Here is a 27,714-nt window from a genome sequence, read left to right on the forward strand (position 1 = left end):
GTTATAGGTGTTTGAACGACATGCCTATCTTTCTGTGTAGATGCTGGGACTCAGATGTGTGTGCTTGTGTGCGTGTGATTTTTTTCTCTTTAGGTAAATACTTTTTGATATGTAAAAAGTATATGATTAATGACAAAATTTTAAAACTTAACCAGTATGTTAAAGTAATATTAAATTCTAGAAGGAAGAGAAAAGCTAGAAGCTAATAGAACTATATTGTGTCCTACATAGGAAGAAGTTGAATGCAGTCAGTGGAACATGAAGACAGTAATGAGGTGAACATGATCAGAGCAAGACTAATTCAGTCTAAATTGAGTAACACATGTGGAGTTTTAAAATGAGTTTCAACATGAGATTAACTTATTTTTTTACATCGTATTTAGGTCATGAAACCTACCACTTCTCAGGTTTGAGAAATTATTCATTACATTATTTGAGTCTACAAAACAGGTTGAAGAAGTTTTTTTTTTCTTTCTTTCTTTCTTTTTTCTTTCTTTTTTTTTTGAAACAAGGTCTGGATCTTGCCATGTAGATCAGGCTAGCCTCCGACTCACAGAGATCTGCCTGCCTCTACTGAGATCAAAGGCACGTACCACGACGCCAGATTTAATAGTTAAAACAATGTGTTCTAAACAAAAGTCACCAGGAACTGAAGGTTACTACCCTGTTACTATTTAATACATATGTGTTATTGGGTGCGTGCGTGTGTGTGTGTAGGCCAGAGGACAACTTCAAATACCATCATCAAGAATGTCATCTGTCTCCTTTGAGACATGGTCTTTCACGTTTTGGAGTTCACCAGTCTGCCCAGCAAGGGATCCTTCTGTCTCTACCTCCCCAGAGCTGTGATTACAACCCTGAATCACCACACCCACTGTCCTAGTCAGGGGTGCTGTTGCTGTGACGAAACACCATGACAAAAAGCAAGTCAGGGAGGAAAGGGTTTATTCAGCTTACACTTGACATCGTAGTCCATCACTGAGGGAAGTCAGCAAAGGAACTCAAACTGGGTTGGAACCTGGGAGGCAAGAATTGATGCCCAGGCCATGGAGAGGTGGTGCTTACTGACTTGCTCTTCATGCTCAGCCTGCTTTCTTATAGAACCCAGGACCAGCAGCCCAGGGATGGCACCGCCCACAATGGGCTGGGCATATTGATTACTAATTAAGAAAATTCCTCACAGCTGGATCTCATGGAGGCATTTCTGAACATCTAAGCTCTTCCTTCTCAGCTGGCTGTGTGATCATTTGGTCCAGTTTCTAAGAACAGGGCTCAGATATATATATATATATTTAATTATTTCAATCAAGGCTCTTTCAAAGTAATTTCAGCTGGCATATGAAAACTTTCTTTTCTTAAAACAGCACACTCCCAGCACTTGGGAGGCAGAGGCAGGTGGAGGCATTTTAACAGTTGTTCAACTGCTGGGCAGTGGTGGCACATGCCTTTAATCCCAGCACTTGGGAGGCAGAGGCAGGTGGATTTCTGAGTTCGAGGCCAGCCTGGTCTACAGAGTGAGTTCCAGGACAGCCAGGGCTACACAGAGAAACCCTGTCTCAGAAAACCAAAAAAAAAAAAAAAACCAAAAAACCAAAAATCTGTAACGGCCGTTTCTTTTGTAACGGCTGGTTCTGTTTTCCGGTCTGTAGGTCAGGGTCTAGCAAGAGAGAGAGTGGGGACAGAGGAAGGGCAAAAAAGGGGCGAGAGATGCAAAAGATAGATACAAGACAGAGCCCGGTGGAGTCTCTTCAAGTCTCTTCTTTATTCTCCTCTCTTCTTCAGTCTCCTCACACCTTCCACACATAGAAAGGAAATCCTGGGTATTTATACCCTTTACCACGTGACTTGCCCTCGTGGACAAGCTCAACTGAAGCCACTACGGCACGTGCCTTGTAGCCATGGATACCAGGAGCACCTTGTAGCTGGGGGCACTAAACAGTGTAACAAGATGTTTATCAGAGTGTGCTCAGCTGTTGTGGGCTGTTGAAAACAAGTCTCTTGTCAGGGTATATGGCTGCTCGAGATGGCTGTAAAGATGATAGCCGCTTTCGGCTAAGAGTCGGCTCCCAACAAAAAACCACCCACTTATTAGTGTGTTTTTTCTCTTTTTTTCAGAGTTTTTGAATTGTTACTAAGTTAAGGCTTTGTCTAATGACCAGTTTTGAAAGATTAGAAGCTATTTTTATGTTTATTGTCTTCAAATCTTAAACTAAATTTTAACATTTGCTGGGCTTATGTTAATGTTTATCAGTATCTCCAGTGAAATAAAAATTGATAATTACATGTGATTTATTTAATGCCCTCCTATCTGAGGGGTTAAGATATGTATAATAAAAACCCAAAGACTCACTTTGCTGCCTTTTGGTCTCTGTTTCTTTTTCTTCCTCTTCACCTTGTTTTTGGAGTGGATTTGAGGGTGGTGGGGAACATATGGTAAGGGTCTCATGTAGCCCAGGCTGGTCTCTGTGTAGCCAAGGATGACCTTGAATTTCTGATCCCCCTCCCTCTTTCTGAGACAAGTGTTCTACCAACTAACCCACATCCTCTACCCCACGTGTGCTGTTTGTTTGTTTGTTTGTTTGTTTGTTTTTTCGAGACAGGGTTTCTCTGTATAGCCCTGGCTGTCCTGGAACTCACTCTGTAGGCCAGGCTGACCTCGAACTCAGAAATCCGCCTGCCTCTGCCTCCCAAGTGCTGGGAGTGTGCTGTTTTAAGAAAAGAAAGTTTTCATATGTCAGCTGAAATTACTTTGAAAGAGCCTTGATTGAAATAATTAAAAATATATATATATCTGAGCCCTGTTCTTAGAAACTGGACCAAATGATCATACAGCCAGCTGAGAAGGAAGAGCTTAGATGTTCAGATCTGAACAGTTTACATCACTCAACAGTATGTAGGAAATCTGTAACTATGTAGTACTCACATGCTTTCTTGTTTTTAGGTGTGGTCTGAGATTGGAAAAGGCTTTCTAGATGGGTCACTTGATAAAAACACCACTCGGAAAAAACAGTACCAAGAGGGTAAGCTTAGTCACTCTTTTTTTCTTGGCTTTTCAAGACAGGGCTTCTCTGTGTAGCACTGACTGTCCTGGAACTCTCTCTGTAGACCAGGCTGGCCTCGAACTCGGGGATCCACCTGCTGGGATTAAAGTCGAGCACCACCATGCATGCCCGGCTAGTTTAGCCACTTTTAATTAACTGGTTTTGGGGTAGTACAAAGTACAAGTAGTCTACCTTGAATCTAGAGTCAAGGTCTCACCTTCAAATTTTAATATATATTCAAAGATATGTGCCATGATTTTAGTTGTCTTGTCTCTGATGCCAAGATCATTGGTCATCTATATTTCTCGGTCCTTTTTTCCTTCTACGCTTCATTCAGTGATGGCTTTTGTTCAATGAAAGATAAGAAATGCAGGAAGTAGAAGCTGGTCCTCACTGTACAGTGAGTACACAGTACGTAACTTGTGGAAAGCATGAAGGACACCAGAAAGCCATTCACTAGTATGTATTATGAAAATAAACAAGAGGTGAAATTCTCTAAAAGAAGAAAATATTATTTGTGAAGTTTTTTTTTTAAAAAAAATCTTATTTGCTATGTATGAGTGTTTTGCCTGCATGTACATCTGTGTACCACTTGCAAGACATGCTCCCAGAGGCCAGAAGTCAGGTCCTCTGCAGCTGCAGTTACAGACAATTGTGAGCTGTGGGTGCTAAGAAGTGAACCTGGGTCCTCTATAAGAACAGCAAAAACAAACAAACAAACAAACAAACAAACCCAAAAAACGGTCATTATAAAATTCAGTAAAGTATTTTCTAAGTTTTATGGCAGTAATTTATAAGATTTATATACAGGGGCTGGAGAAATGACTTAACGGTTGTTTATTACCATGTTACAACAAACATAACAAACATGTTACAACAAACCATATTATAACAAACACCTGTAATTCCAGCTCCGAGGGATCTGATATCCTCTCACCTCCACAGGCACCTGCACGCGCGCGCGTGCGCGCGCGCGTGCGCGCGCGCGTGCGCACACACACACACACACACACACACACACACAAATAAAAATAGTTGGTAAAGTTTTAAACTAAAGGATAAAGTCTGTATAGAAAAGCAGTCTTTTGTAGGAGGACTGGGAGACCACAGCTCGGCTGGTGACGTACTGGCTGCTCAAGCAGGATGACCTGAGTCGGATTCCCAGCAACCATACAGAGTCCGAGCGTGGTGGGCACAGTGTGACTCCAGCACTTGAGGAAAGGTGGGGGGAGATCCAAGGGCTTGCCAGACAGACAGTCTAGCTGAAATACCAACCTCTATGTCCAGTGAAAGACTTTCTCTCAAAAAATAAGGTGCTAGGTCAGAAAATAAGGGGTAGCTGGGCAGTGGTGGCGCACACCTTTAATCCCAGCACTTGGGAGGCAGAGGCAGGCGGATTTCTGAGTTCAAGGCCAGCCTGGTCTACAGAGTGAGTTCCAGGACAGCCAGGGCTACACAGAGAAACCCTGTCTCAAAAAACTAAACAAAAAAACAAAACAACAACAACAAAAAAAAGGGTGGGGGGGCTTGGCCATCAAACGGCTCCATGGGTAAATGCTTGCTGGCCACACCTGACTCTGATGTCCAATATCTTCTTCTGTCACTTTTGTCCTTAAACTCTGAGCCTAAACGAACTCACTAACTAGGCAAGACTAGCGAGTCAGCAAGCCCCAGGTACTGTCTCAACCTCCCCAGTGCCTTTTTTCTTCCTTCCATAAGCAATGGGATATGGATCAAAGTCCTTGTTGTAGTTAAGCCCTGGTTCTTCCTCCAAGCCCCGTGCTCCCAGAAACAAGACTCAGACTCAAAATATATTTACAGATACCTTGGCCATATAGCTAGGCTCTACTCTGACTAGGTCATAACTAAAATTACCTAATTATTTTAATCTATATTCTGCCAGGCAGCTGGTTACCTGTGCTCAGAACTCCCATGCCTGGCTCTATCTCAGAATCCTTACTCCTCCTGGATGTCCCACCTTCCATTTACTGCCTAAGCCATAGGCCATAGGCTTTTTAATTGACAGGTGATACATCCGTACAATACATAAGATAGTCTCTCTACAATCTTCATGCTTGTATAGCAAACACTTCACTGAGCAATCCAAGTCCCATGTGCTAATATTTTATTCTGACCTGCTTCATTTTCTTTTTTGGAACCAGACAGGTTAATCGAAACACAGATACTGCACTGTGGTATACATGTGCGTTCTCGGTTACTTGGTGCTGAGGCAAGAGGACATCAATTTAAGTTCAGGAGTTAGAAACCCATCTCCTAAGGGGGAAAAAGACTTCATGAGAGCAACAGATTATTTTTCATACACAATGGTATTGCTTCATAGGCTTCTCTAAAGTATTTAATTATGACCTACTGTGTGCTGGTTCTCAGTGTGTGCACAGGCTACAAAACATCCTGTGCTCATGCTTGTTGTTCTAGGGATCATCCTGACACTCACCAGAAACTTTTAAAATTCAGTTTGCTACATCCCCTGTGATAGTATTTATTGTCATTCTCATCACTTGATGGATGTATTTAGGTTAATTCCCTTTTGCAAAAACTGTATTTCAGAAATACAATAATCCCCAAGTTTCATTACACCACAGTTTTGTGTTGTGTTGTTTTAATATTGAAACCTGGTTTCTAACTCCACTTAGATTCAATTACTATGGAGTGTGACATGTGTTTTACTATTTTTAGAAATTGCTCCCAGGTAATCCCAATGTGTGGCAGTGTGAGAATTACTGCATTACACCATCGGCAACTCCTCCTTTCCATCATTAATGTGTAGTCAGTTATTCAAATCTTCTTACTCTTTGGTCAAGATTTATACTGTCTGGGTATATGTTAGGTCCTTGGAGATGTTAATGAATAAGAAGAATTTCTGTGGTACCTCATTCTAGCTGGAAGAAAGAAGAAATGATCTTAGTAAATTTATAGGGACTGAAAAGGTGAAAGGCCAGAAGGAGGCCAGTGGTGTACGGAGGAGAGGCTACAATGTAGTTATCCTGCCGTGGTGGAGAGGCTACAATGTAGTTATCCTGCCGTGGTGGAAAGGCTACAATGTAGTTATCCTGACGATGTTGCCAGTGAGGCCGGAATAAGGCTAGAGGTGTGTGCTGGAGAGGCTACAATGTAGTTATCCTGAAGGAGGCTAGAAGTGTGGGGTGGAGAGCCTACAGAGTAGTTTGGTTTTGTTTGTTTTCAAATCTTGGTTTCCGCTGATAGATGAGACTGCAGGACAGAGGCAGAGGGAGTAATTCAGGCGCTCTTGCAATGAAGCAGGCTAGGTAGAGACTAAGGCTTGGATCAGGTGCTAAGCAGCAGGTAACAAGGGACAGAAACATGAGGGGAGCAATAGAAAATTCTGTGCTTTGAAGACAACCATCAGCTGGCTAATGGGTTAAATAGGGAGTAAAAGAGAGTAGAAGACAGGCCATTAAGCCAGAGTAACTACAGAATAAAATTATTAGTAAATAAGATGGGAAGGTTGGGAAGATGCAGAAGGATTGAGAGTTCAGTATGTTCAATGCTACATTTAATGCTGCAGGTATCTAAGTGGAGATGTTGATTTTGCAGTTACATTTATGAATCTGGAGTTTGGAGGAAAAGAGGTCCTGACTAGAAATAAAAAATTGGAAGTGTTTGTTATATAGCTTTAACGTCTTGAGACCAGAGATTTCCAAGATCGCAAATATAGATTAAAAGGGAGGTCCAGAACAGAGCCCTTACACAGCGAGTTCTAGGCCATCGTAGGCCGAACAGGGAGACCCTGTCTTAAAACAGACAAACAAATGGACAGACAGAGGGACAGAGGGATGGATGGGAGGAAAGAAGGAAGAAAGGAAAAAGAAGTAAGCAACAGCTCAGTCCTTGGACATTCCATCCTTAAAACATTCAAGAGCCAGGAAGGGGTTAAAATGAGACTAAGCCAGACAAACTGGAAAGTAGGGGAGTGTAGCAGCCACAGAGTGCCAGGTCCTGGGACCCATTGCAAGCAGTGTGTCCTGGAGAGTGAGTGTTAACATCACCAGTGAAGGGATAGGTCAGCCAAGATCAGGAATGAAGCAAATCTGTGCGTAGTTTTAGTGACCATTGGTTATCAGTTGCTCTTGTCTGAGAATTCACTTTTCTGATTATTTCATGTCTGTTTCTGTCGTTCAATGAGTGAATGACCCTTGATTTGAGACGAGCCGTGGAGTGAAGAAGACAGAATTCAGAAGGAAGGACTGATATTAATGGAGACCTCTCCATTAATAATGAATGTTTGGAGGCCTGCGTGTGTTAAAATTGTTTACATTTCCACCTGGGTGGTAATAATTTAGATGTTTCTTTAAAATCAGTTACTCTCTGAATTGCATATAGGTATTTTATGCTCATTTGTTTGTTTGTTTGTTTGCTTTTCAGGGCAGGGTTTCTCTGTGTAGCCCTGGCTGTCCAGGAACTTGATTTTTAGACTAGGTTGACTCAAACTAACAAAAATTTGCCTGCCTCTGCCTCCTGAATGTATCTGAAATGTAACACACACACACACTATGATTTAATATAAATTTTCTCTAAAAATTATTTACTACTGTTTTTAAAGGTTTTCCACATGTGGTACCATTGGACAGAATTATTCTTAGAAGGTTTAATTTCCACAAATGCTTACATTGTGATTTTTTAAAATTTTTCTTCTTTAAGCTCTCATGCAATTGGAATCTATTTTAAAGAAAATCATAAAGGAGAGAAAAGGAGGAAACGTCAGTCAACATACCTTCGTCGACGCCTTAATACAGGGAAACCTTAATGAGCAACAGGTAATGAAATGTTAATTGGTTGTGAAAAGGTTGTGTGTGCATAGAACACTTCTCTTCCAGTCCAAATGGCCTCCAGGAAGTCAGGGCATCTCATTTGTTATGGGCAGTCAGTGTCCCAAGAGCTCACCCTGCGAAGCTGCCATGTCAGGACAAGCAAACATCGAGCCCAGATGATGTGCTCATGGAGTGTGTGTGAGTCAGCTCGGGCTGCCTGCCCTCATGGGCAGCTGTCAGTGCTTGTCTATTACCAGCATAATGTTCTTCTGTGGTGTTGCTGGGCAGGAGTGGCATCCTTGACACTTCGTTGTTAGAATCCCCACATGGCACATAGTCTCTGGTAGGCATAAGGAAGTTTCTGGATGTCAGTTGGTGTAGTAATTGAGTTAGGTTCTGAGGATTGTGGCAGGCACGTCCCTATGCCCAAGGCTTTGTCATTGCACCAGGCCGTGCCATAGAAGTAGGACTGAAAAGGATTATCTGGCATGAACCTGCAAGACTGCTAAGAAATAAATGTTTGTTGCACCAAAAAGGCCAGGCAACAAAGAGTGGTGACTCACATCTTTAATCCCAGCACTCAGGAGGCAGAGGCAGGCTAATTTCTTTGAGTTCTAGGGCAGCCTACATTGTAAGACCATCTCACTTTTAAAAGACATTGCAAGATAGGATCCATCCAAGACAGGGTGGGTAGGAGAGGGTGGAGGTGAGAGCAACTAGAATGCATTGTGTACGTGTCTGATTGTCAAAGGAAAAATTTAACTAAAAATGACAGAAATAAAGGCTGAAACTGGCACACATAAGAAACTAGGCAGTCCAGGATTTAGAGTTTTATTTGTCCTTTTCTTTAATATGTAAATGTGTGAGCTTCTGTGAGTTTATGTACACCATGTGTGTGCAGGAGCCCTCAGAGGCCAGAAGAGGGTGTCAGATCTTCTCAAACTGGAGTTACAGGTGGTTGGGAGCTGCCCATTGTGGTTGTTTGGAACCAATCCTGTGTACAGGAACCAAGTCCTGTGCAAGGGCAGTGAATGTGCAAGGGCAGTGAGCGTGCAAGGGCAGTGAGGGCTCAGAAGCACTGAGTCTCACACACGCCCCCTCCAGCCCAGCAGCCCTTACCCTAGTTTGACTCTCTCATTATACAGATTTTGGGTTGGATGAAGACCTAGTAAAGAAATAATAATGTATCCTCCCCACTTTTTATTGAGCCTAATTTTATACTCATTCTCAGTAGAGCCTGGTAAAGGCCACCTTGTATCTCACAGCTTCTGAACTCAGTTTGGTTTTGCAGATCCTAGAGGACAGTGTGGTGTTCTCCCTGGCCAGCTGCATAGTAACTGCAAGGTGTAAGTACAAATCAATTTCTGTCTCAGATGGACAACAAAACAGACACCGGAGAAGCTCTTCTAACAAGAGGAAACTCTACAGGAATTCTTTTGTAGTTTCCTTTCCTTGTTTAAAAAGCTCGCCTCCCGTGGTGGTCCACCCCTCCTACCCTACCCTACCATGTATTTAATTTCACCTTTGAAAATTGCCATACAAGTTTGAAACATTTTATGGATTGTGAATTCTACTTAGTGCCTTTCAAATGAACTGCTATCAACACCTTTCCTGAAGAAGTGAAGAGCCGCCCCTTTCCTGCTTCTCCTCCCCTCCTTTGGTGCTAAGGGTTGAATCCAAGTCTTCTTCCCATAGATAAACAGTCCCGCACTGAGTCACAGCCGGGCCTCTTGCTGCTTTTCACTGATTCCTGGTAGTTACTCAGGACTCTGAAAGCATGTGGAGTCATGATTTGAAAGAACTGTTTTGGAACTGGAGATGATTTCTATTTAAAATTCTAGATGTGTGAGCTTCACTGGTTTGTAGATTTATAGAGAACAACACATTGATACAATATTTATAAAAATGTTTATAAATGCTGGGCAGTGGTGGTGCATGCCTTTAATCCCAGCACTTGGGAGGCAGAGGCAGGTGGATTTCTGAGTTCGAGGCCAGCCTGGTCTACAGAGTGAGTTCCAGGACAGCCAGGGCTACACAGAGAAACCCTGTCTTGAAAAAAAAAAAAAAGAAAAGAAAAAGAAAAAAATGTTTGTAAACTAAAAATGCATAATATAAAATCCCCCAGGTACCAACTTAAAATGTAGAAAATTCTATGCTCTCTTAAGGACTTTATAATACTTCTTCATTTCAAGCAAAAGTGTTTAGACTGGTGATACATGGGTTACATTTCTCTTTTAACACTTAGATGTATCTAGGTATTACAGAGTAAATGAAATTTATGGAGATGTGTCAAAGATAATTGCTTAACTATTTGAAATTTTTTGAGTTTTGTTTTGTTGTTTTTTCTTTTCTTTTGTTTTGTTTTTGTTTTTGTTTTTCAAGACAGGGTTTTTCTGTGTAGCACTGACTGTCCTGGAACTCACTCTGTAGACCAGGCTGGCCTCGAACTCAGAAATCTGCCTGCTTCTGCCTCCCAAGTGCTGGGATCAAAGGCGTGCGCCACCACTGCCCGGCTTGTGGTTTTTTCGAGACAGGGTTTCTCTGTATAGCCCTGGCTGTCCTGGAACTCACTCTGTAGACTAGGTTGGCCTTGAACTCAGAAATCCGCCTTCCTCTGCCTCCCAAGTGCTGGGATTAAAGGCTTGAAATTTTTTTCTTGCATTTATTTATCTGTTGTGGTGGCAGTGGGCACATGCCACAGTGTGAGCATGCAGGTAGAGTTCAGCTTACCATGTAGGTCCTAGGGATTGAACTCAGGTCATTAGGCTTGCCAGCAAGTGCATTTACCTGCTGAGCCATCTCACAGCCTGTCAACTTTTATTCTTTTAATGTGTATTTGCTTTAAATATATATTACATTAAAGATGTATGTTTGCTAAAGCTTTTTTCTTTTAAAATGACATTAACCTGGCCATGGTAACACATGTCTAAATTCCAGTACTGAGGAAGGTGAGTTGGGAGAATCGCAAGTTCCAGACCAGTTGGTACCACATAGTCAAGACCCAGTCTCAGAAAAAGAAACAAAAAAAATTGAGTTTATCCTGTGCACACCACAAAAATTGGTCATCTCAAGAGTAGAATCAATCTAAATCTCATTTTTAGTTTTTAGTGAGAGTTTATAATGAGTATTGCCATTTATTTCTTTGTATGTATGCTGTGACTTTTTAAAAGGTGTGTTTATTTTTACATGTACAAATGTTTACCCTCATGTATGTATGTATGTATGTATGTATGTATGTATGTATGTATTCCACATATTTGTCTCCATTGCCTGCGGGAATCAGAAGCCTTCAGATCCCCTAGAGTTACCAGTGGTTGCTGGAAATCAAAGCTGGGTCTTATGCAAAAACAAGCCCTCTTCCCAGCTGTGACTTAAAGAGGCCTCTGGAGTTGTTGAAAGGCAGGAGGGCCAGGACCCTTGAACTGAAGTTCTCACCACTCCATTTATTTGCCTTGGAAAATTCCTTACCTATTCTTGTATTCTCTGCTTTTCTAAATTTAATTATTTTCAGATGGCTCTTGTTTGTTTGTTGTTTTTCTTGAAGATTTATTTACTTGAGCTACCATGTAGGTGCTGGGAATTGAACACAGGTCCTCTGGAAGTGCAGCCAGAGCTCCTAACCACTGAGCTATCTCTCCAGCCCCTGTTTCTTTTGTTTTTCAAAACAGGTTTTCTCTGTATCATCTTGGCTGTCTTGGAACTTGGACTGTATAGATGGCTCTTACATGCCTTTTAGCTAAGAAATTATGTCTAGTTACATTTATAGAATATTAAATGTCTACAAATTGCATTTTAAAGCTATGTTCAGTCATACATTTTGCATTTTAAAACAACCACCACTCACACATTCACACACAAACACACACACACACACCTCTACCAACAGTGACTGAAGTTATTAAGTATGTATACATACTTACATGTATACATACTTACATACTTATATGTTTTATTAGTGTTAAGTGATAATGGAATTGGCAGGACATATGGATGGATGACTGTTCTATGCAAATACTTATTTAATTTTGTTAGTAGTATATAGATATATACTGTAAACTTGTACTGCATATTTTAATATATATTGTAAACTACAGATGTTTACATTTGTGAAATAGAAATGCCAAACTAAGTAAAATAGTGGTGCACACCTTTATTTTCTACGCTTGGGAGGCAGAGGCAGGTGGATCTCTGGGAGTTTAAGGCCAACCTGGTCTACAGAACAAGTTCCAGGACAGCCATGGTATATAGGGAAAGTTAAGGACATAACCAGTTACTCTTGCATAATTGAGTTACCTGGTGGCTATTGATTTTTAGAGGCAATAATTGAATCAAACAGACATTTTTAAAGAGTTAACTTTGGGTTTCGTAAGTGTAGCTTTTAAGGCTTGTCTTGCACACATAAGACCTCAGTTTGATCACCAGCACTATAATCATTAATGATAATGATGATAATGATAATATTAATAAGTTAATTTGAGACATTCCTCACTCTAGAAAAACAAGGTAATTATATAAGGAGAAGTAAATAATACTCTGTACACATTTCAAAGCAGCTGGGACAGAAAAGACAGAATTATAGCTACTGTTCCTTAAGCATATCCTCGGGAGAAGATGTATTGGAATGCCTGGGCAGCATTGCTACTTTGTTTCCTCTGCTCTTTGTTCCATTTACCCTGTAAAAATAATTCATAAGCCAGCTGAAACCAGAAGTGAGCCATGAGCCAGTGACCCTCCAGCTTGGGCATCAGAGTACTTATTAAAAGTGTAGATGGGAACCAGCAAGATGGCTCAGCGGCTAAAGGTTCTGGCTACCAACCTGATGACCTGAATCCAGTCCCAGGAATCCACATGGTGGAAGGAGAAAGTGGAGTCCTACTGGTTCTTAACATGTCAACATAACTGGCATGTCAACATACTTATACATACATACATACATACATACAAAATAGAATAATAAATATAATTAAAGTTTTTTTTTTTAATAGTTCAGGTGGGTGGCTCTTACCCCAACCTATAGAATCAGAATCTCTGGACGTTACAGCACCAATAAACTCTCAGGTTTGGGGAGCCAATAGCCTGAGCAATAATTAATTACTAAAAGTCTAGAAAAAATATAATGTTGTTGTATGAGCAAATCTCCCACTACTTTGATTTGTGGGAATCATTGCTGCTTCTGAGTAGACAAGCTGAGGAGGTCAGGTTTCTATTTTGTGAGATTGAAACAGATCTCCAGCGTTCAGTCCTCCCGTCCCTGTCGGGTCTCACTAACCTTAGGTGGGGTGTGGCAAGTGCTGTGAGCTACCTGTCAGACCAGAAGGGATCTCAATAGCTCTGCGTACTTTGCCATCTTCTATATGTATTTGTGTTCTGTTTAAAGAAACTCAAATCCTGTAAATAATTTCATTTTAATTTTTGGTAGCATTTATGTGCCATGGTGTGGCAAGGGGAGGAGGGAGCAGATTTACAAACATTTTTTTTAATTTTATACCAAAAATTATGCAGTACCTATTTTTTTTTGTTACTAACATAATTTTCCTGTAGTGTGTACCTGGGCAATCCATTTCCTTACAATGTCTGGAGATGTTCAGAAGAAGCTACACAAGGAGATAGACCAAGTTTTGGGGAAGGATCCTATTACTTCAGAGAAAATTGAGAAGCTCAGGTAAGACTACAATGAAAGGAAAAGAAATCATTAAAAGGCAAACATCAGGTGGTTTATTTATAACATAAAGCTTATGCTACTGTGTAGGAAAGATATATGGATCTTAAAATATTTCTATAGATTTGCAATAGAATAGAAAAATATATACATATATCTACATAGATTTTCATTTGTTTCTGCTTATTTTTTTAAAAATTATTTAGCCAGGCATAGTGGTACACATCTTTAATCCCAATACTTGGGAGGCAGGGAGGGACAGGTGAATGAATCTCTGTGAGTTCGAGGCCAGTGTGGTCTACATAGTGAATTCTAGGACAGCCAGAACTATATAGTAAGACCCTATCTTGTAAAAAACAAAAAAAAAAAAAACAAAAAACAAAAAAATAGCTAAAAATGTATATGCATCTGTATCTGTATGAGTGTTTGTGCACATGTGTGTGTGTGTGCCTGTGGAGACCAGGAGTTGGACCTCTTGGAGCTAGGGTTGCTGGTAGTTGTGAGCCGCCCAGCATGACTGAGCAGCAAGTACGCTTAACTGTTCTGGTCAGTTTCTACTTTTTGAGGCAAAGTCCTACTGAGTGCTGTGGTCACAATTACATACACCACACCTATTTAGTTACAGATTTTCATGGGTGATTTAATCTTATGTCTAAAATCATAAAAGTAGTTCTGGGAGCTGGAGAGATGGCTTAGCACTGGCTGCTCCTCCAGAGAACCCAGGTTTGATTTTCAGAACCCACAAGTGGTTCACAGTAATCTGTAACTCCAGTTTTTAGGGATCCAGTGCCCTTTTCTGGACTCCACAGGCCGTATACACTAATATGATGCACAAATATACATGCAACGAAAATAATTACACAAAATAATAAATTTAAAAATGAGACTATGCAGCTCTTGTTCCACATTAAAAAAATAATAATAAAGTAGTTCTAGATAACCTGCTGGTTAGCCTATATATATATAGCAATGATATCAAGCATGCAGACATTCATACTATGTTCATAGGAATACAGGTCAGAAGCCATGTAGGAAGGGCTATGGCAAGCAATTGAGTTGTCTAGAGATAGCCCATTGTTTCACATGGCTGTGAGGGGTGAGCTCCGAGATACGAAGGTACTCAGAGACGTCATCCCAGGATTGCTTCTTGCAGCTGATATGTCTTTCCTGTCACTGTTACATAACCTAATGATTCCTGGGCATCAGCCCACCCTATTGGGCAGATTTCCTGCTGGTCAACATGAAGATGAACTTTCATGAATTAATGCTAGATAAATTAATTATAACATTTCTGATTTGATTAAAATAATTTTAAGAAGAAATTTTAAGTATATGGTCTTAGTTGTTTTACTAGAAAGACATAATAAAGAATCAAGAATAAAATATGCCCCCTCCTCATAGAATAGTAAGTAAAGGCTGCTTAATAAGAAATACAATGAGCTTTCATAATTGCACTAAAAGAGAAAGAAATAGGCTTGGGACAAATTTGTGATCAAGGGAAAACATTCATTCTATATCAAGTCCAAGGAAGAAGCCACAGGTGTGCACTATGATAAAGCAAAACTGTGAAACTGTTGCTTTGAACTTATAATGAGCTTATAGAAGGAAACACTGCGTTGAAGTTACTATCAACTTCCTTATGTAACTCCCTTTTGTGTAACATTTTATCTATGAGATAATTTTATAAAGAAGTTTTGTCTAAGAAGGTATTAAAAGACTGAGAGAAGAAATAAAGTGGCTTTTGGGACTCTACCAGATCCAAATATGTCTGTCAAGTACATACATACATACATACATACATACATATGTAGGTATATGTGTATGTATTTAAGTATTCATGAACACCTGTAAAGTTGATGAAACAGGTGATTAGACCAGCCAAAGTGTGTGTGTGTGTGTGTGTGTACACACGCTTGACTTTCTCCCTTTCTTCCTTTTCTTTTCTCTTTGGCTCATGAAGAGTTAACGAACTCCAAGCCTCTCACCTGACTGGCAGGGGCCCTTGAGCCAGAAAGAAAAGAAGGTAGAAATTACCAAAGGTAATGCAACTTTGGCCATGAGCGCTGTACCTCTTCCCCACCCCCTTGCCTAACTCAGTACCTGGGTGCCGGGGCTGGCTCCTGGCAAATACAAAATAGTGCAGGCACACTGGGAAATAATATGATAGGCTTTTTGTAATGTTAAGCATACACTCAGCCTCTACATGACTTAGAAATTTCTCAGCATTCCTAGGTACTCAAGAGAAATGAAAGCTAGCCACACAAAGACCTGTGTGCAGATGTTTGTAGCTGTATATTGAAAACACAGAAGAGCTGGAAGCAGTCTAGATGTTTACCAACTCGTAGATAAATTAGAAAATTGTAATGTTGCCATACCAAGGAAGGCTCTAATTTTAGAAAAACAAGGTCAGTGTATACAGCCACATGGATAAACTTTGTTATATGAATTCAAAGAAACAAAATGCCAAGAACTCGTACCACATGGTTTCATGGATGTGGAATTCTAGAAAGGGAACATTAATGCCATGGAAGGCCTTGTCCCATACTTATCCAACCCATTCTCCAAATTGCTACCAGGGCCTGTGGCTCCACACTGGAGTCACTTGGCCACTTTAAAAGACAGGTACCTACCTGGAAGCAGTCTCAAACCATCCTACAGCATCTGGGCTTCAAAAACTCAGAGTTCAGTCTTAACCAAACATCCACAAAAAGAAGTAAAATTTTCCCAGATCCCTGAAACTGAAGTTACAGACTGAGCTACATAACTGCTGGGACCCAAACCTGGATCCTCTGAAGGAGCCATCAGTGTTCCTAAGTCCTGAATCATCTCGCCAGCCTCGTCACATGGGTTTTGACCTCCATTCTACTAGTGTTTGTCATGTTTATTGATTTCACATCTGTTTTATTATTTGTTTATTTATTTTAAAAACAGATATTGCCAGCAAGTGCTTTGTGAAACTGTTCGGACTGCTAAACTAACTCCAGTTTCTGCCCGGCTTCAGGATATTGAAGGAAAAGTTGGCCCATTTGTTATTCCTAAGGAGGTAGGAAGTGTTTGGTATATTTAACTCAGTCTGTTTATCCTCAAGTACTTTGGTATGGGATTTTACTTTATTTCTTTTAATTGAGAATAATTGTTTTCATACTATATACTCTGATCACAATCTCTCTTCCCTCATCTGCTCCCATCCTCCGGGTCCTTCCAACTCCATGGCCTTCCTTCTCAGAAAACAAACTGGCAGATAAGGAAATAAGTCAGAATAAACAAACAAAAAGCTCAAAGAAAACACAAACACACAAACATACACAAACAGATTCAAAGCACACACACAAAACAATAAAAACACAGATTGGAAACCATAATCTACAAATCAGTAAGTGGAAAACTGCCAAAACAAAGCATTTTGCAATAAAGGTCTTCAAAGTTCTCATGCACTCACTGTGTGGCAGTCATCACTGGATCCCAGCCCTCCAGCTGTAGAGCAATGTCTTCCACTAGTGACTTCCGCTGTAGAGCGTGTGGGCTTCTCTTAGCTCTCCTTCTTTGTCTATTCTGCTGTCGATAGTCTGTATTTCTGTGCACTCTGGTGTGTGATTATTGTGCTATGTGTGCATGAATGAATGTATCTTAAAAACTTAATTTAGTGGCTGGTAAGATTGCTCAGCAGATCCCACACCTGCTGGGCAAACCTGGTGACCTGAGTTTAATTCCCAGAAGTCATATAAAGGTGGAAGAAGAGAACTGACTCCGAGTTGAACTCTGATCCCACACATGTGCCATGGGACACCCATAATCACACTCGCATGTCACTCAGTAAATATTTTTTTGTAACTAGATCTTAGTATGAAATCTTATAATTAATATGTTGTTCTTTTGTTCTTTTCTATTGAGCATATCATAACTGTTAACAGAACTGGCACTTGAGGAGATCCAATTCATTTGAACAGCTATATAGTGTTCTACTCTATGTGTCATATTAACTTATGTCCTGTAAATAAGGTAGTCTCACTAATGAATATTTAGACTGATATTCTCTTTTTATTATTATAAATTATACAGTTGTATAGGTATTGGATAATGCCTTAGAAATGGAGTTTTGGAAGCTGGGCATGGTACTGCATGCCTATAATTCCAGTACTTGAGAGCCTGAGGCCAGAGGACTGCCATAAGTTTGAAGACATCCTGCAATACATAGTGTGTTAGAGGTCAGCCTGGGCTACAAAGTGAGGAACTGGAACATTTGGATCCAAAGGCATGTGTTACATATAGGGACCGAAGTTAGCCCAGGTAGAGCCATTGAGCAACTGTGTGTGTGAGGTTCTGGTTTAGAGCCTCAGCATCAACAAATGAATTATTTCATTAATAGTTAAATCTTGTAAAAGGCAATTTATGCTTCACTAGTAATGACAGTACATGCTTTTCAGGGTTAGGGATGTGTGTGGCCCAGTGATAGTGTACTTTCCTAGCTTACACAGAGGTCAGTCCTTAGCACAAAAGCTAACTAATTAACTAAGTTAGCAAATCATAAAATCCATTTAAGACTGCGGGTATAGCTCAGTGGCCCCCTGGATTCAGTCCCTAGCCATGTATATGTATATGTGTATGTGTATGTATATGTATATGTATATGTGTATGTGTATGTGTATATGTATATGTTTATGTGTATTTTTTTCCTCTCCAGTTCTTCACCACTTTGGACTTATCGATTTTTATATTTACGAGTCATATGTGAATTATCTCATTGTTTCATTTGCTTCTTCCTGATCATTAGGAGGATGGAACAGCTTTTCATACATGGGTTAATAACAGTTTTCATTTCTCTTGAATTCTGTCTTTGAGCGCCCACTCTTCTCAGCCTCCTCTTCTTTCTAGTGAGCTGTCTGTGCGTCACTCAGCTGTCAGCTATGTAGTGAATTCCTTCCTGGTTATGATCCTCTTCCACTGATGCTTGCAGTCGTTTTCACACTATAAATTTTCATGTAGTTAAGTCTGGCTTTTCCTCTATGGCCTCCAGGTCTTGTGACACGCTTGGGAAGTATACTTGTCTAGATGATAATGTGGGTTGTGCTGTCATTGTAAGGTCACCAAGATCATGGCCACTGCTGATCTTGTCACTTCAAATTTTCTGTAGTAGACACGCTTTTAGGTGACTTGTGTTTGTCGTGCTTGACTAATTGGACCATTTTGTGTTTTAGACACTCGTCCTTTATGCCCTTGGAGTGGTTCTTCAGGACTCCAGCACTTGGCCTTCTCCACACAAGTATGAAATGTGTTATGTCTTTCCGATCGCTGGTTTCTATGTGTGTGCCTGCTTCATTCCCTTTCCAATGTCTTGAAAAGTGAAGTAGTTAGTATGTGGTAATGCTGTGACGGGGGAAGCACTGAGTCCTGTCTGCTTTTTGTGGCTTCTCTTTCATCGTCTCCTTCCTCTATCTGCTCTTCTTCCTCCTCTCTCCACCTCATTCATTCATTCATTCATTCATTCTTGAGGCAAGGTCATGCTTCATAGCTCACGCTAGCCTTGAACTTATGATCCCCCTGCTTCAGCCTCCCCAATGCTGAACTTATAGACATGTTACATTATCTATCTTGATTTTTGGTTTTATCTCTTTTATTATCACGTATATCTCATAATCCATATGGTTATCTGATTCTGTAACTGTCCTTTAGACTTAATACATTTTTTAAAAAGAAGATGTTGCTTATACTGCTCTTCCATAGAATCTAGAAATTGTGTTCTGTGTCGCGCGTGGGAATGAGAGAGCAAAGCTGAAGACGGAGCTACCGCCGTCTGCCGTCAGGTGGCAGGCTGGGGTTTACCACCCTGGAAAAACTTAGATACATGCAGCTGTTTTGAGATCATATGGCAGTGTGAGAGGAAGGTCTGCTGGTGTAGACGCCACTCCAAGGACGGGCATACAAATGCTCCTAGCACTTGGGGTTATTTTGTTGTTTGTTTTTAAGTACCCTGACATTAAAGAGTTGTTGTCTTTTTGCAAGGGGAAGGGGGGCGTGGATTTGAGACAGTATTCCTTTGTGTAGCCCTGGCTATCCTAGAACTCACTGATCCTAGAACTCACTGTGTAGGCCAGGCTACCCTTGAACTCATAGATCTGCCTGCCTCTGCTTCCTGAGTGATTAAAGGCATGATCCATCGCCCCTCAGCTTAAAGAGTCTTAATAAAACAGCAGACCTTCAAATTTTACTCTAAAATTATTAGTTATTATCTAACTTTTATATTCCAAATGGCTTTTTTTTTTTTTTTTTTTTTTTTTTTTGGTTTTTTGAGACAGAGTTTCTCTGTGTAGTTCTAGCTGTCCTAGAACTTACTCTGTAGGCCAGGCTGGCCTCGAACTCAGAAATCCACCTGCTTCTGCTTCTAAGGTGCTGGGATTAAAGGCGTGTGCCACCACTGCCCTGCATGAAACTTTTTAATCTTAAAAGAAATTTTACCACTGTCCTGCATGAAACTTTTTAATCTTAAAAGAAATTTATGTGAAAAATGCCAAGTTTTTGGTAAATTTTAAGTGTGATATGAAGACTCTAGCAGGGCATATTGCCTAAATGCAAGGCCTGAATTCCATCGTAGTACCATAGTGAGAGAGAAAAAGAGGAAAACGCAGAGGGGAGGGGAGAAAGAAGAGGAACTACACTGGAACTTTTGACATTGCTGCTATTTTCAAAACATTCAGAGAAATTGAAAAATTTTTAAAAAGAATAGATGGAGCCAGGTGTGACACACACACAGCTGTAATCCCAGGTGTGACACACACACAGCTGTAATCCCAGGTGTGACACACACAACTGTAATCCCAGGTGTGACACACACAGCTGTAATCCCAACAATGGGAGGTGGTGGCCGGAAAAGTGGGAATTTGAGGATAACCAGGGCTACATATCAAGACTTTGTCACACATACCTACCCCCGCAAGGGAGTAGATGCTACATTGTAGAAATCATTTTGAGATATTAAATTCAGAGGATATGGATGTTAGTATTATATTTGAGAGCTTCCTGAAGCTGTGCACTTCCTTAGTTGTGTCAAGTGGAAGAGTCAGAGATGTAGTGCTGTCAGTACTTTGAGAAACAGCTCACCCAAAGAGAAGTATAGATGGATACACAGAACTCAGACAGTAGAGATCATAGGTTAATTATAGCTTACTACAATTGTCACATGGAGGAGGATAAAGGAGAGAATGAGGGGGAGAGGATTGACTTTTTATCCTGAAATTTGATGCCTTTGAGATTGAAGTAAATTGTTACATGTTCTTTTCATGGTGGAGTAATATTCCATTAAATGGAGTTTGTATGCCATTAAGCTACAGAAGGATATTGGGTTAATTTTAGTTTTTACTATTATGAATGAAGCTACAATGAACATTTGTACACTTTTGTTTGAACTAGTATTTTGCATTTTTATAAATGCCTAAGACTATAACTTAACCTATTTGTTTAAAACAAAATAAGAAATTGGAATACTTAATGGGCATGGTGGTGTGTGTCTATAATCTTATCATTTTGGAAGTAATAAGGTAAGAGGATTGTGAGTTAGCGGCTAGCCTGGTCTACCTCAGAGGGAAAGGAGAGGACAGGGAAGAAAACAGTAATCTTCAGACTCAGCGACTTTGGCTCCAACATTGGTTCATTTCACCCGGGAACAAGCCTGGTGCCTCAGCCCTTTGAGCAGAAAGGGAACAATTTCCATGTCTCAGGTGTGGGCAAGCGTGAAGTGATAATTGGTAGAGTACTTAGCAAAGTACCTACTATGTAACAAATATTGGCCCATGTGTGTATGCAGCACTCAGGCCGGGTGCTATGCTAAACATTTTGCTTGTTTTTCATTTAATTAAAACATAAACACATCTTGTTCTCTCCTTCTCCCCTGTTTCCTGTCCCTCCAGTTTCCACCTCTTCTTTGACCATTGTTCCTGCATGCACATGTTTCATGGTGGCCGTGGATGTTGGATGGAGAGCTCCTCCCTAGAGACGACTAATTCTCCCACTTGCAGCAGTTGGTAGTTGCTTGGAGCTCCAAATCTGGCAGTGGCGCCTAGTGAGATTTCCCCGTCTTGAAAACGTCAACTGTTGGAATTGTTCAGGCAGCCATGTTGTTGAGATTTCACAGCAGACTTCTGTCCTCTGATACAAATATATATTCTTTTTTACCTGATCCTAAGTCTCCCAGAGCCCAGTGAGCTGAGTGCTCTACAGACGGAGAAACTGGCTAAAGACGTTGCATTTATACAGCTTTGACAATAGAGACAGAACCCCAACATCTGACCACTGTTGGCCTTCAAGTCTTTTCACTGTATAGACACCGGAGACCATCTATAAGTCAGATTAATGCAACAGATATGGCTTCTGGCATATTGCAAATGCTGACATTTTAATAATCTGCAACATTGCTCTTAAATGTACTCATGAGAATGGAAATACAAGCTGGACGGTAGTGGTGCATGTTTTTTTTAACCTTTTATTGATTCTTTGTGAATTTCACATCATGCACTCTGGTCCCACTCATCTCCTGGTTCCTTCATAGCCACCTTCCATCCTTGCAACCTCTCCCACAAAAAGAACTGAGAGGGGAAAAAAAACAAACAAAATCTAGTCATGGAAACTTCAATGTGTCCCACAGTATACTCTTTTGTCCAAACATCTTTGCTTGCAGACGTTCATTTCAATGAGTCATTGGTCTGGTTTGAGGCCTCTGGGTTCTGCTACACCATCAATACTAGATCCTTACCTGAACTCTTCTTGGATGTCCTGTTGTTGCCCTGTATCATGGAGAGCCTGCAGCTTTGGATCTGCAGGACAGGACCTTTCATGGACTCCAGCAGATCATAGATGGGGAGATGTTAGGGTGGGCCAACTCAAAGCCCTGGATCTGGGCCTGGGTAATAGCTGACCGGTCAGCCCATCAGCTCTCCTGCATCCGCCCACACCACCAGGGCAAGCTCTGCAGCACTGGCCCAGTTAGCTCGCCCAAGCGCCACAGCTGGTGATGTCTGGGGGGTAGGAGGGAGTATTTCTCCTTCACTCATGGGTGGCACACACCTTTCATCCCAGAATTCTGGAGGCAGAAGCAGATGGATCTCTGAGTTAAGGCCAGCCTGGTCTACAGAGTGAGTTCCAGGCAATCAGGGCTACACAGAGAAACCCTGTCTTAAAACAAAACAAAACAAAACAAAACAAATCTGAATACACCTGCCTGCCTCCTGCGTGTGGAAGGACAGGCATTCACCGGCCCACTAGCGACCGTGTTCCTCTTTTCTAACTCAGTGTAGGTCTTTTTAAACACCTGTTTAAAAGGAGCTTACATATTTTCTTTCTAATGTTTCTACTTCTCCAGTTGCATTTCACAAGGAAAGTCTAAAGAAAAAGACTTTTTTTTTTAAAAGATTTGTTTATTTTATGTATATGAGTACAGTGTAGCTGTCTTCAGACACACCAGAAGAGGACATCAGATCCCATTACAGGTGGTTGTGAGCCACCATGTGGTTGACTGGGAATTGAATTCAGGACCTCTGAAAGAACAATCAGTGCTCTTAACCGCTGAGCTATCTCTCCAGCCTGAAAAAGACCTTTCTTAGCCTCTTAATATCTTTCACTTATAATAGGTACGAGTACAGTATAAATTATAAATGACATTTCAGGGCTTGAACTCCTATTTTTAGTAGAGAAACAATGTGAAATGACTTACATGTTGATCTGGTGGTCTGGATTTTATTCAGATAGTATCTGATTTTTGACTCATCCTTGTATTTCGTGAAGGACCCTGCTACATCGCTGACTCTGAAGAATTTTTTCTTTTTTTGATCGTTTAGAGGTGACATACTCATAAACAGCAAGAGATTAAACATCTGCGTGTTGATGGTTTAGAAGCAATAGTATAAAGTATCATGTTACTGCAGAAGATTTAAACTACTACAGCTGTGCGTTTTCTGTCGATGTTTAAGGCGCAAGTGGATCTGTTTTGTGGTGACCTCAAATATTCCTTGTAGGTTTGATCCAGACCGCTTTGCTGATGAGCCAGTGATGAAAGTGTTTTCTTCTCTTGGCTTCTCAGGCACGTGGGAATGCCCAGAACTGAGGTAAATGACAAGACAGCAGTGGGGAGTGAAGGATGCCATGCCCATCTGCTCAGGCATTTGATGATCTCTCTTAAAGAGAGCCAGTTCTATAATTCTTAATGTTAACTTTTAACCTTTAGTAACCAGTTGGCTCTCTTCCGGACCAGGTTTGCTTATATGGTGACCACAGTGCTTGTGAGCGTGTTGCTGAAGAGGCTGCACCTGCTCGCTGTGGAGAGACAAATTTTTGAAATGAAGTATGAACTGGTCACATCATCAAGGGAAGAAGCTTGGATCACTGTCTCCAAAAGACACTAGACATTTATGTACTTAAAGTCTGTTACATAGATGAAAGGAAATGCCCAGTTAGAGTATGTGTTGAGCCCTTTTATAAACCCAGTATCATTTTGTAATGTAAAACCTATTAGTGCTTTATGATGTAAATTTGGATTTTTATATGTCAAAATTTCTTACTGTATGATATATGTTTATACTTACATTGACAACTGTAGTAGGAAAGCTTAATTTCCTTTTAATGTGCATCATTTTCTAAGCCATTATTTTTTAATTTTTATTATTATTTTCTGGGGGGATGGGTTTTGAGACAGGGTTTTTCTGTGTAGCCCTGGCTGCTCTGGAACTCACTCTTTAGACCAGGCTGGCCTCAGAATCACAGAGATCACCTGCCTCTGCCTCCAGAGAGCTGGAATCAAAGGCCTGTGCCACCACTACTGGCTAAGCCATTATTTTCAATCTTGATGTTCTTAGTTTGATCTCTCAAATGAATAATCTTAGAGAATTCTTTTGTGCAAGTTGGAGAATCATGTTTTCTGAATATTCACAAAAGAAACATAATCAAGTGTTGCTTCCTTTTGCATTTCTAATAAATCACCTATCACTCTATTTGGAGGGTTGTTTTTGTTTTCTGAGTATTAAGGTGTCTGAGTCATTTTCGTTAGGCTTTAGTGAGTCCCTAGGCATCTGTCTAGCATCTGTCTCCTAAGCGTTCACCCAAAGGCTTGCACGAGGCTCAGCATGTCGAACTGTTCAGAATCATCTAGGAATAGCACAGTTGCTTCCAAATGTGTTTCAAAGCCAGTGCCCCTCCTATGTGACAAACTGTGGCGGGAGCTTGTCCTGATTTTCTGGAATTCTCACAGCACTATGTTAAATTCTGCATGAGTTCTTGCAGAGAAACAGAATTCCCAAGTTGGGAATTAACTATGATGTCATAAGAACACAAAATGAGCACTTTAATAAGAAAGAATAAGGCAGGAGTCAAAACCACAACCAAAGCAGGGTTGGGAGAAGAAAACAGATGGCTGAAGGAATTGTAAGCCATATGACAGAGAAGGCAAATATGCATATTACAGGGCTCACACTGTTAAGGATCTGAGAGCTTGGCTCAGTGGTAAAGTACTTGCCTTGTGTGTGTTCCCCTGAGTTCAGCCCCCAGCACCTCGGAAACAAAAAATTCAAAACAAATAGGTTAAGAGAAACACACAGTAAGATGCATGGACGAGAGATGAGGACAGAGCTTTCTACAGCAGCGTCCAGACTTTAGCGAGGCGGTGCTGAGGTTAAATAGGGAATATTTTAAGAGTTGTTCAAAATATACTTTAGCGCTCGTATGTTTTATTTACAATGCCTCATTGATGGCACTATATTTTATTTCAGAATTTCCTTTCTACACGTCTACTGAGCTTTTATCCCAACCCCAGATTCCTTACCACTGAGCCTCAGATGCTGTTGCTACTGCTGCTTGTTGAGTGTTTTGTTTTGTTTGGTTTGGTTTGGTTTGGTTTGGTTTGGTTTGGTTTTTGGCTAAGAAATCCTTTTCCAGGCTCTGCAAGGTGGCTCAGCCTGTGAAGGCCCCTGCCACCAGGCCTGCTGACCTGTGTTTAATCCCCAAGTCCCAAATGATAGGAAGAAGGCACTGACAGGTTGGGCTCTGGGTGACCCACATATGCATGCCCACACACAAACAAATAAATACAATTAGAAATTTTTTTAAAATTCCCTTTTCTTTGTAAACATTTGTTTTCAGACAGCTCTAGGAGGAACGCCAAACAAATAGCGGTAAGGAATCCTTGCAGACTGGTTATTTATTTTTCACACCACTGATGTTCATCTTTGATTTCCAAGAGTTACAAATCTCAAGTTACAAAGCATGCACATTTCAACATGCGCACACACACACCCTAGTTATTGAGTTATTCTATGATCAAGTAATTGTGAAAAGTATTTGTGAACGATTGGTAGAATTTCATTGCTGCAGCCTACATTTCTTTTCTAGCCCTCCCTTTCTTTATTACAGACGTGTAGTCAAGCTGTAGCATTTATTTTTAACACACACATTTAATTTATGGAATATATTCTAAACTTTAAGTGAAATGTCTTCTTGGTTATTTTACTGTTTCTGTAAATTCTGTCAAGTTGTTCAATCTGGTCCCCCCCCTTACACACACACGCACACACACGCGCACGCGCACGCGCGTGCACACCTGGGTTTCTGTGGTTTTGGATTTGAGTTGTCTTAGCTCATCAAGTAGATTGGAGCCTTGCTGAAGGACTGGAGTAGGCAGCTGATATGTAAACCAGGTGTCTGTGAGACCTCTGGAAATAAGGGGAATTTTAAAGCAAGTGAGGTTTGCTAAGCAATGATCAAGGCGGAGTTCGGGCCCCTCACTAAGCCAGAGGGGAGCCTGACTTAATCGCTAATAGACGAGGTAGTGTAGAACAGCAAGGGGAACAGCACAGAGTAGGCAGCCAATGGGCTGTTTTGCTAACAGTTCCACAATTAACTTAATGCATCACAAAGAAATCATTTTCTGGAGTTTTGTTTTTGTTGTTGATGTTGTTGTTTTGTTTTTGTTTTTTTTAATGGAAATTCTGGAGCTGGAAAAGTAGCTGCAGTTGGTAAAATATTTGCCAGAGAAACATGAGAATCGGATGAAATCCCTCATACTCCGGGAAGGCGGCTGTGGTGACGTGCTGCAGAGGGAGGCCGTCCCTGGGCCTTGCTGGCCATCCAGCCCAACCTCATCCAAGAGAGGCCAGTGAGAGACTGAACCCATACACACCACACACAGAAATACTCCAGAAATGTGTTAAATGGACTAACAGGGAGCTCAGTGGTTATCATCTTCACGGCTCTCAGTATGAACCCCAGTGTCACAGCCACAGAATGTACATGTTGGGAGCCGCGGCAGGTGCTGGCAAAGTCCGCCATCGCTAGGTGGCGCTGTCAGCCATAATTCTTCCTAGTAAACAAATAAAGTGCGCATGTGCCATGGTAAAGCCCGCCAAAGTTAAAGCCCATCCCACGGCGTTTGGCGCGCTACGAGTTAACAGCCAATCAGAGGTGATTACACCACTCTAGGGTATAAAGCAGTGCCTTTCTCCGTCTTCTTCGTCTTCTACCACCATTTTGGTTTATGGGAATAAACGTGTTTCTACGGAAGGATTCTGGTGTGTGTGTGTGTGTGTGTGTGTGTGTATGTTCTTGCCGGCGAGACGACTACACGCGCGCGTCACATGTACAGGTTTGGCAACATGGATAAAATACGCTGTCTGTTCACTACTGTCTCTTGGCTCTTCAGTACCTCATTGTCACCTGTAGCAAGAGTCTTACAGGACTGAATTATTTAATCTTAACAAGCTTTTAAACTGATAATAAAGTGATTGTGGTGGATTGTCTCATGAGCTCTCACCCTAGCTAAGGAGCTAGTGACAGGTAATCGCTGCTGAGCAAGCCATTTTTCTTCAGTGGTAGAATCACTGGTCCGTTGCTCATGCTCCAGTAAATAGCCAGACACCTGTGCTCTTTCTTGCAAGCAACCCTAATTAAACTCAGTGGGTTACCAAAAGATGACAGAGCATGGCTTTGATCCTAGCACTTGGGAGGCAGAGGCAGGTAGATCTCTGAGTTTGGGGCCTGCCTGGTCTACAGAGCAAGTTCCAATTCAGCCAAGGCTACACAAAACCTGTCTTGAAAATCCAAACCAAACAACAAAAACCAACTGTGGAGAGCCGCATAGTGCTCCGCCCTTAAGATGGCGCCCATCTCCGCCTTCCACCACCTGCTGGCGAGGACTCTTAGGAGTAAACAACTCCTTATTTGGCTGTGGCAGTTGATCTGGCTTGTCTCCGTG

General features: G+C 41.1%; 1 protein-coding gene across 3 annotated transcripts in view; it reads left to right on the plus strand.

Moving 5' to 3' along the window:
* The window catches only part of LOC114619869 (cytochrome P450 20A1), a 43,888-nt gene extending 19,425 nt beyond the window's left edge, over positions 1-24,463 (plus strand). For 2 of the 3 annotated variants that reach the window (XM_028765816.1, XM_028765818.1), the window contains 8 exons: positions 2,942-3,020; positions 7,722-7,837; positions 9,123-9,177; positions 13,373-13,493; positions 16,422-16,533; positions 18,686-18,750; positions 23,492-23,581; positions 23,728-24,463. In XM_028765816.1, coding sequence (XP_028621649.1) covers positions 2,942-3,020; positions 7,722-7,837; positions 9,123-9,177; positions 13,373-13,493; positions 16,422-16,533; positions 18,686-18,750; positions 23,492-23,581; positions 23,728-23,878 — 789 coding nt within the window. In that variant the 3' untranslated portion in view covers positions 23,879-24,463. Of the gene's footprint in view, positions 1-2,941; positions 3,021-7,721; positions 7,838-9,122; positions 9,178-13,372; positions 13,494-16,421; positions 16,534-18,685; positions 18,751-21,391; positions 22,114-23,491; positions 23,582-23,727 lie in introns of those variants that run through there. The other variant, XM_028765817.1, reaches the window with a different exon arrangement.
* Positions 24,464-27,714: the final 3,251 nt, after the last annotated feature.

This window comes from Grammomys surdaster, unplaced genomic scaffold (genome assembly GCF_004785775.1).
Source record: "Grammomys surdaster isolate TR1022 unplaced genomic scaffold, NIH_TR_1.0 165, whole genome shotgun sequence".
Classification (NCBI taxonomy): Eukaryota; Metazoa; Chordata; class Mammalia; order Rodentia; family Muridae; genus Grammomys; species Grammomys surdaster.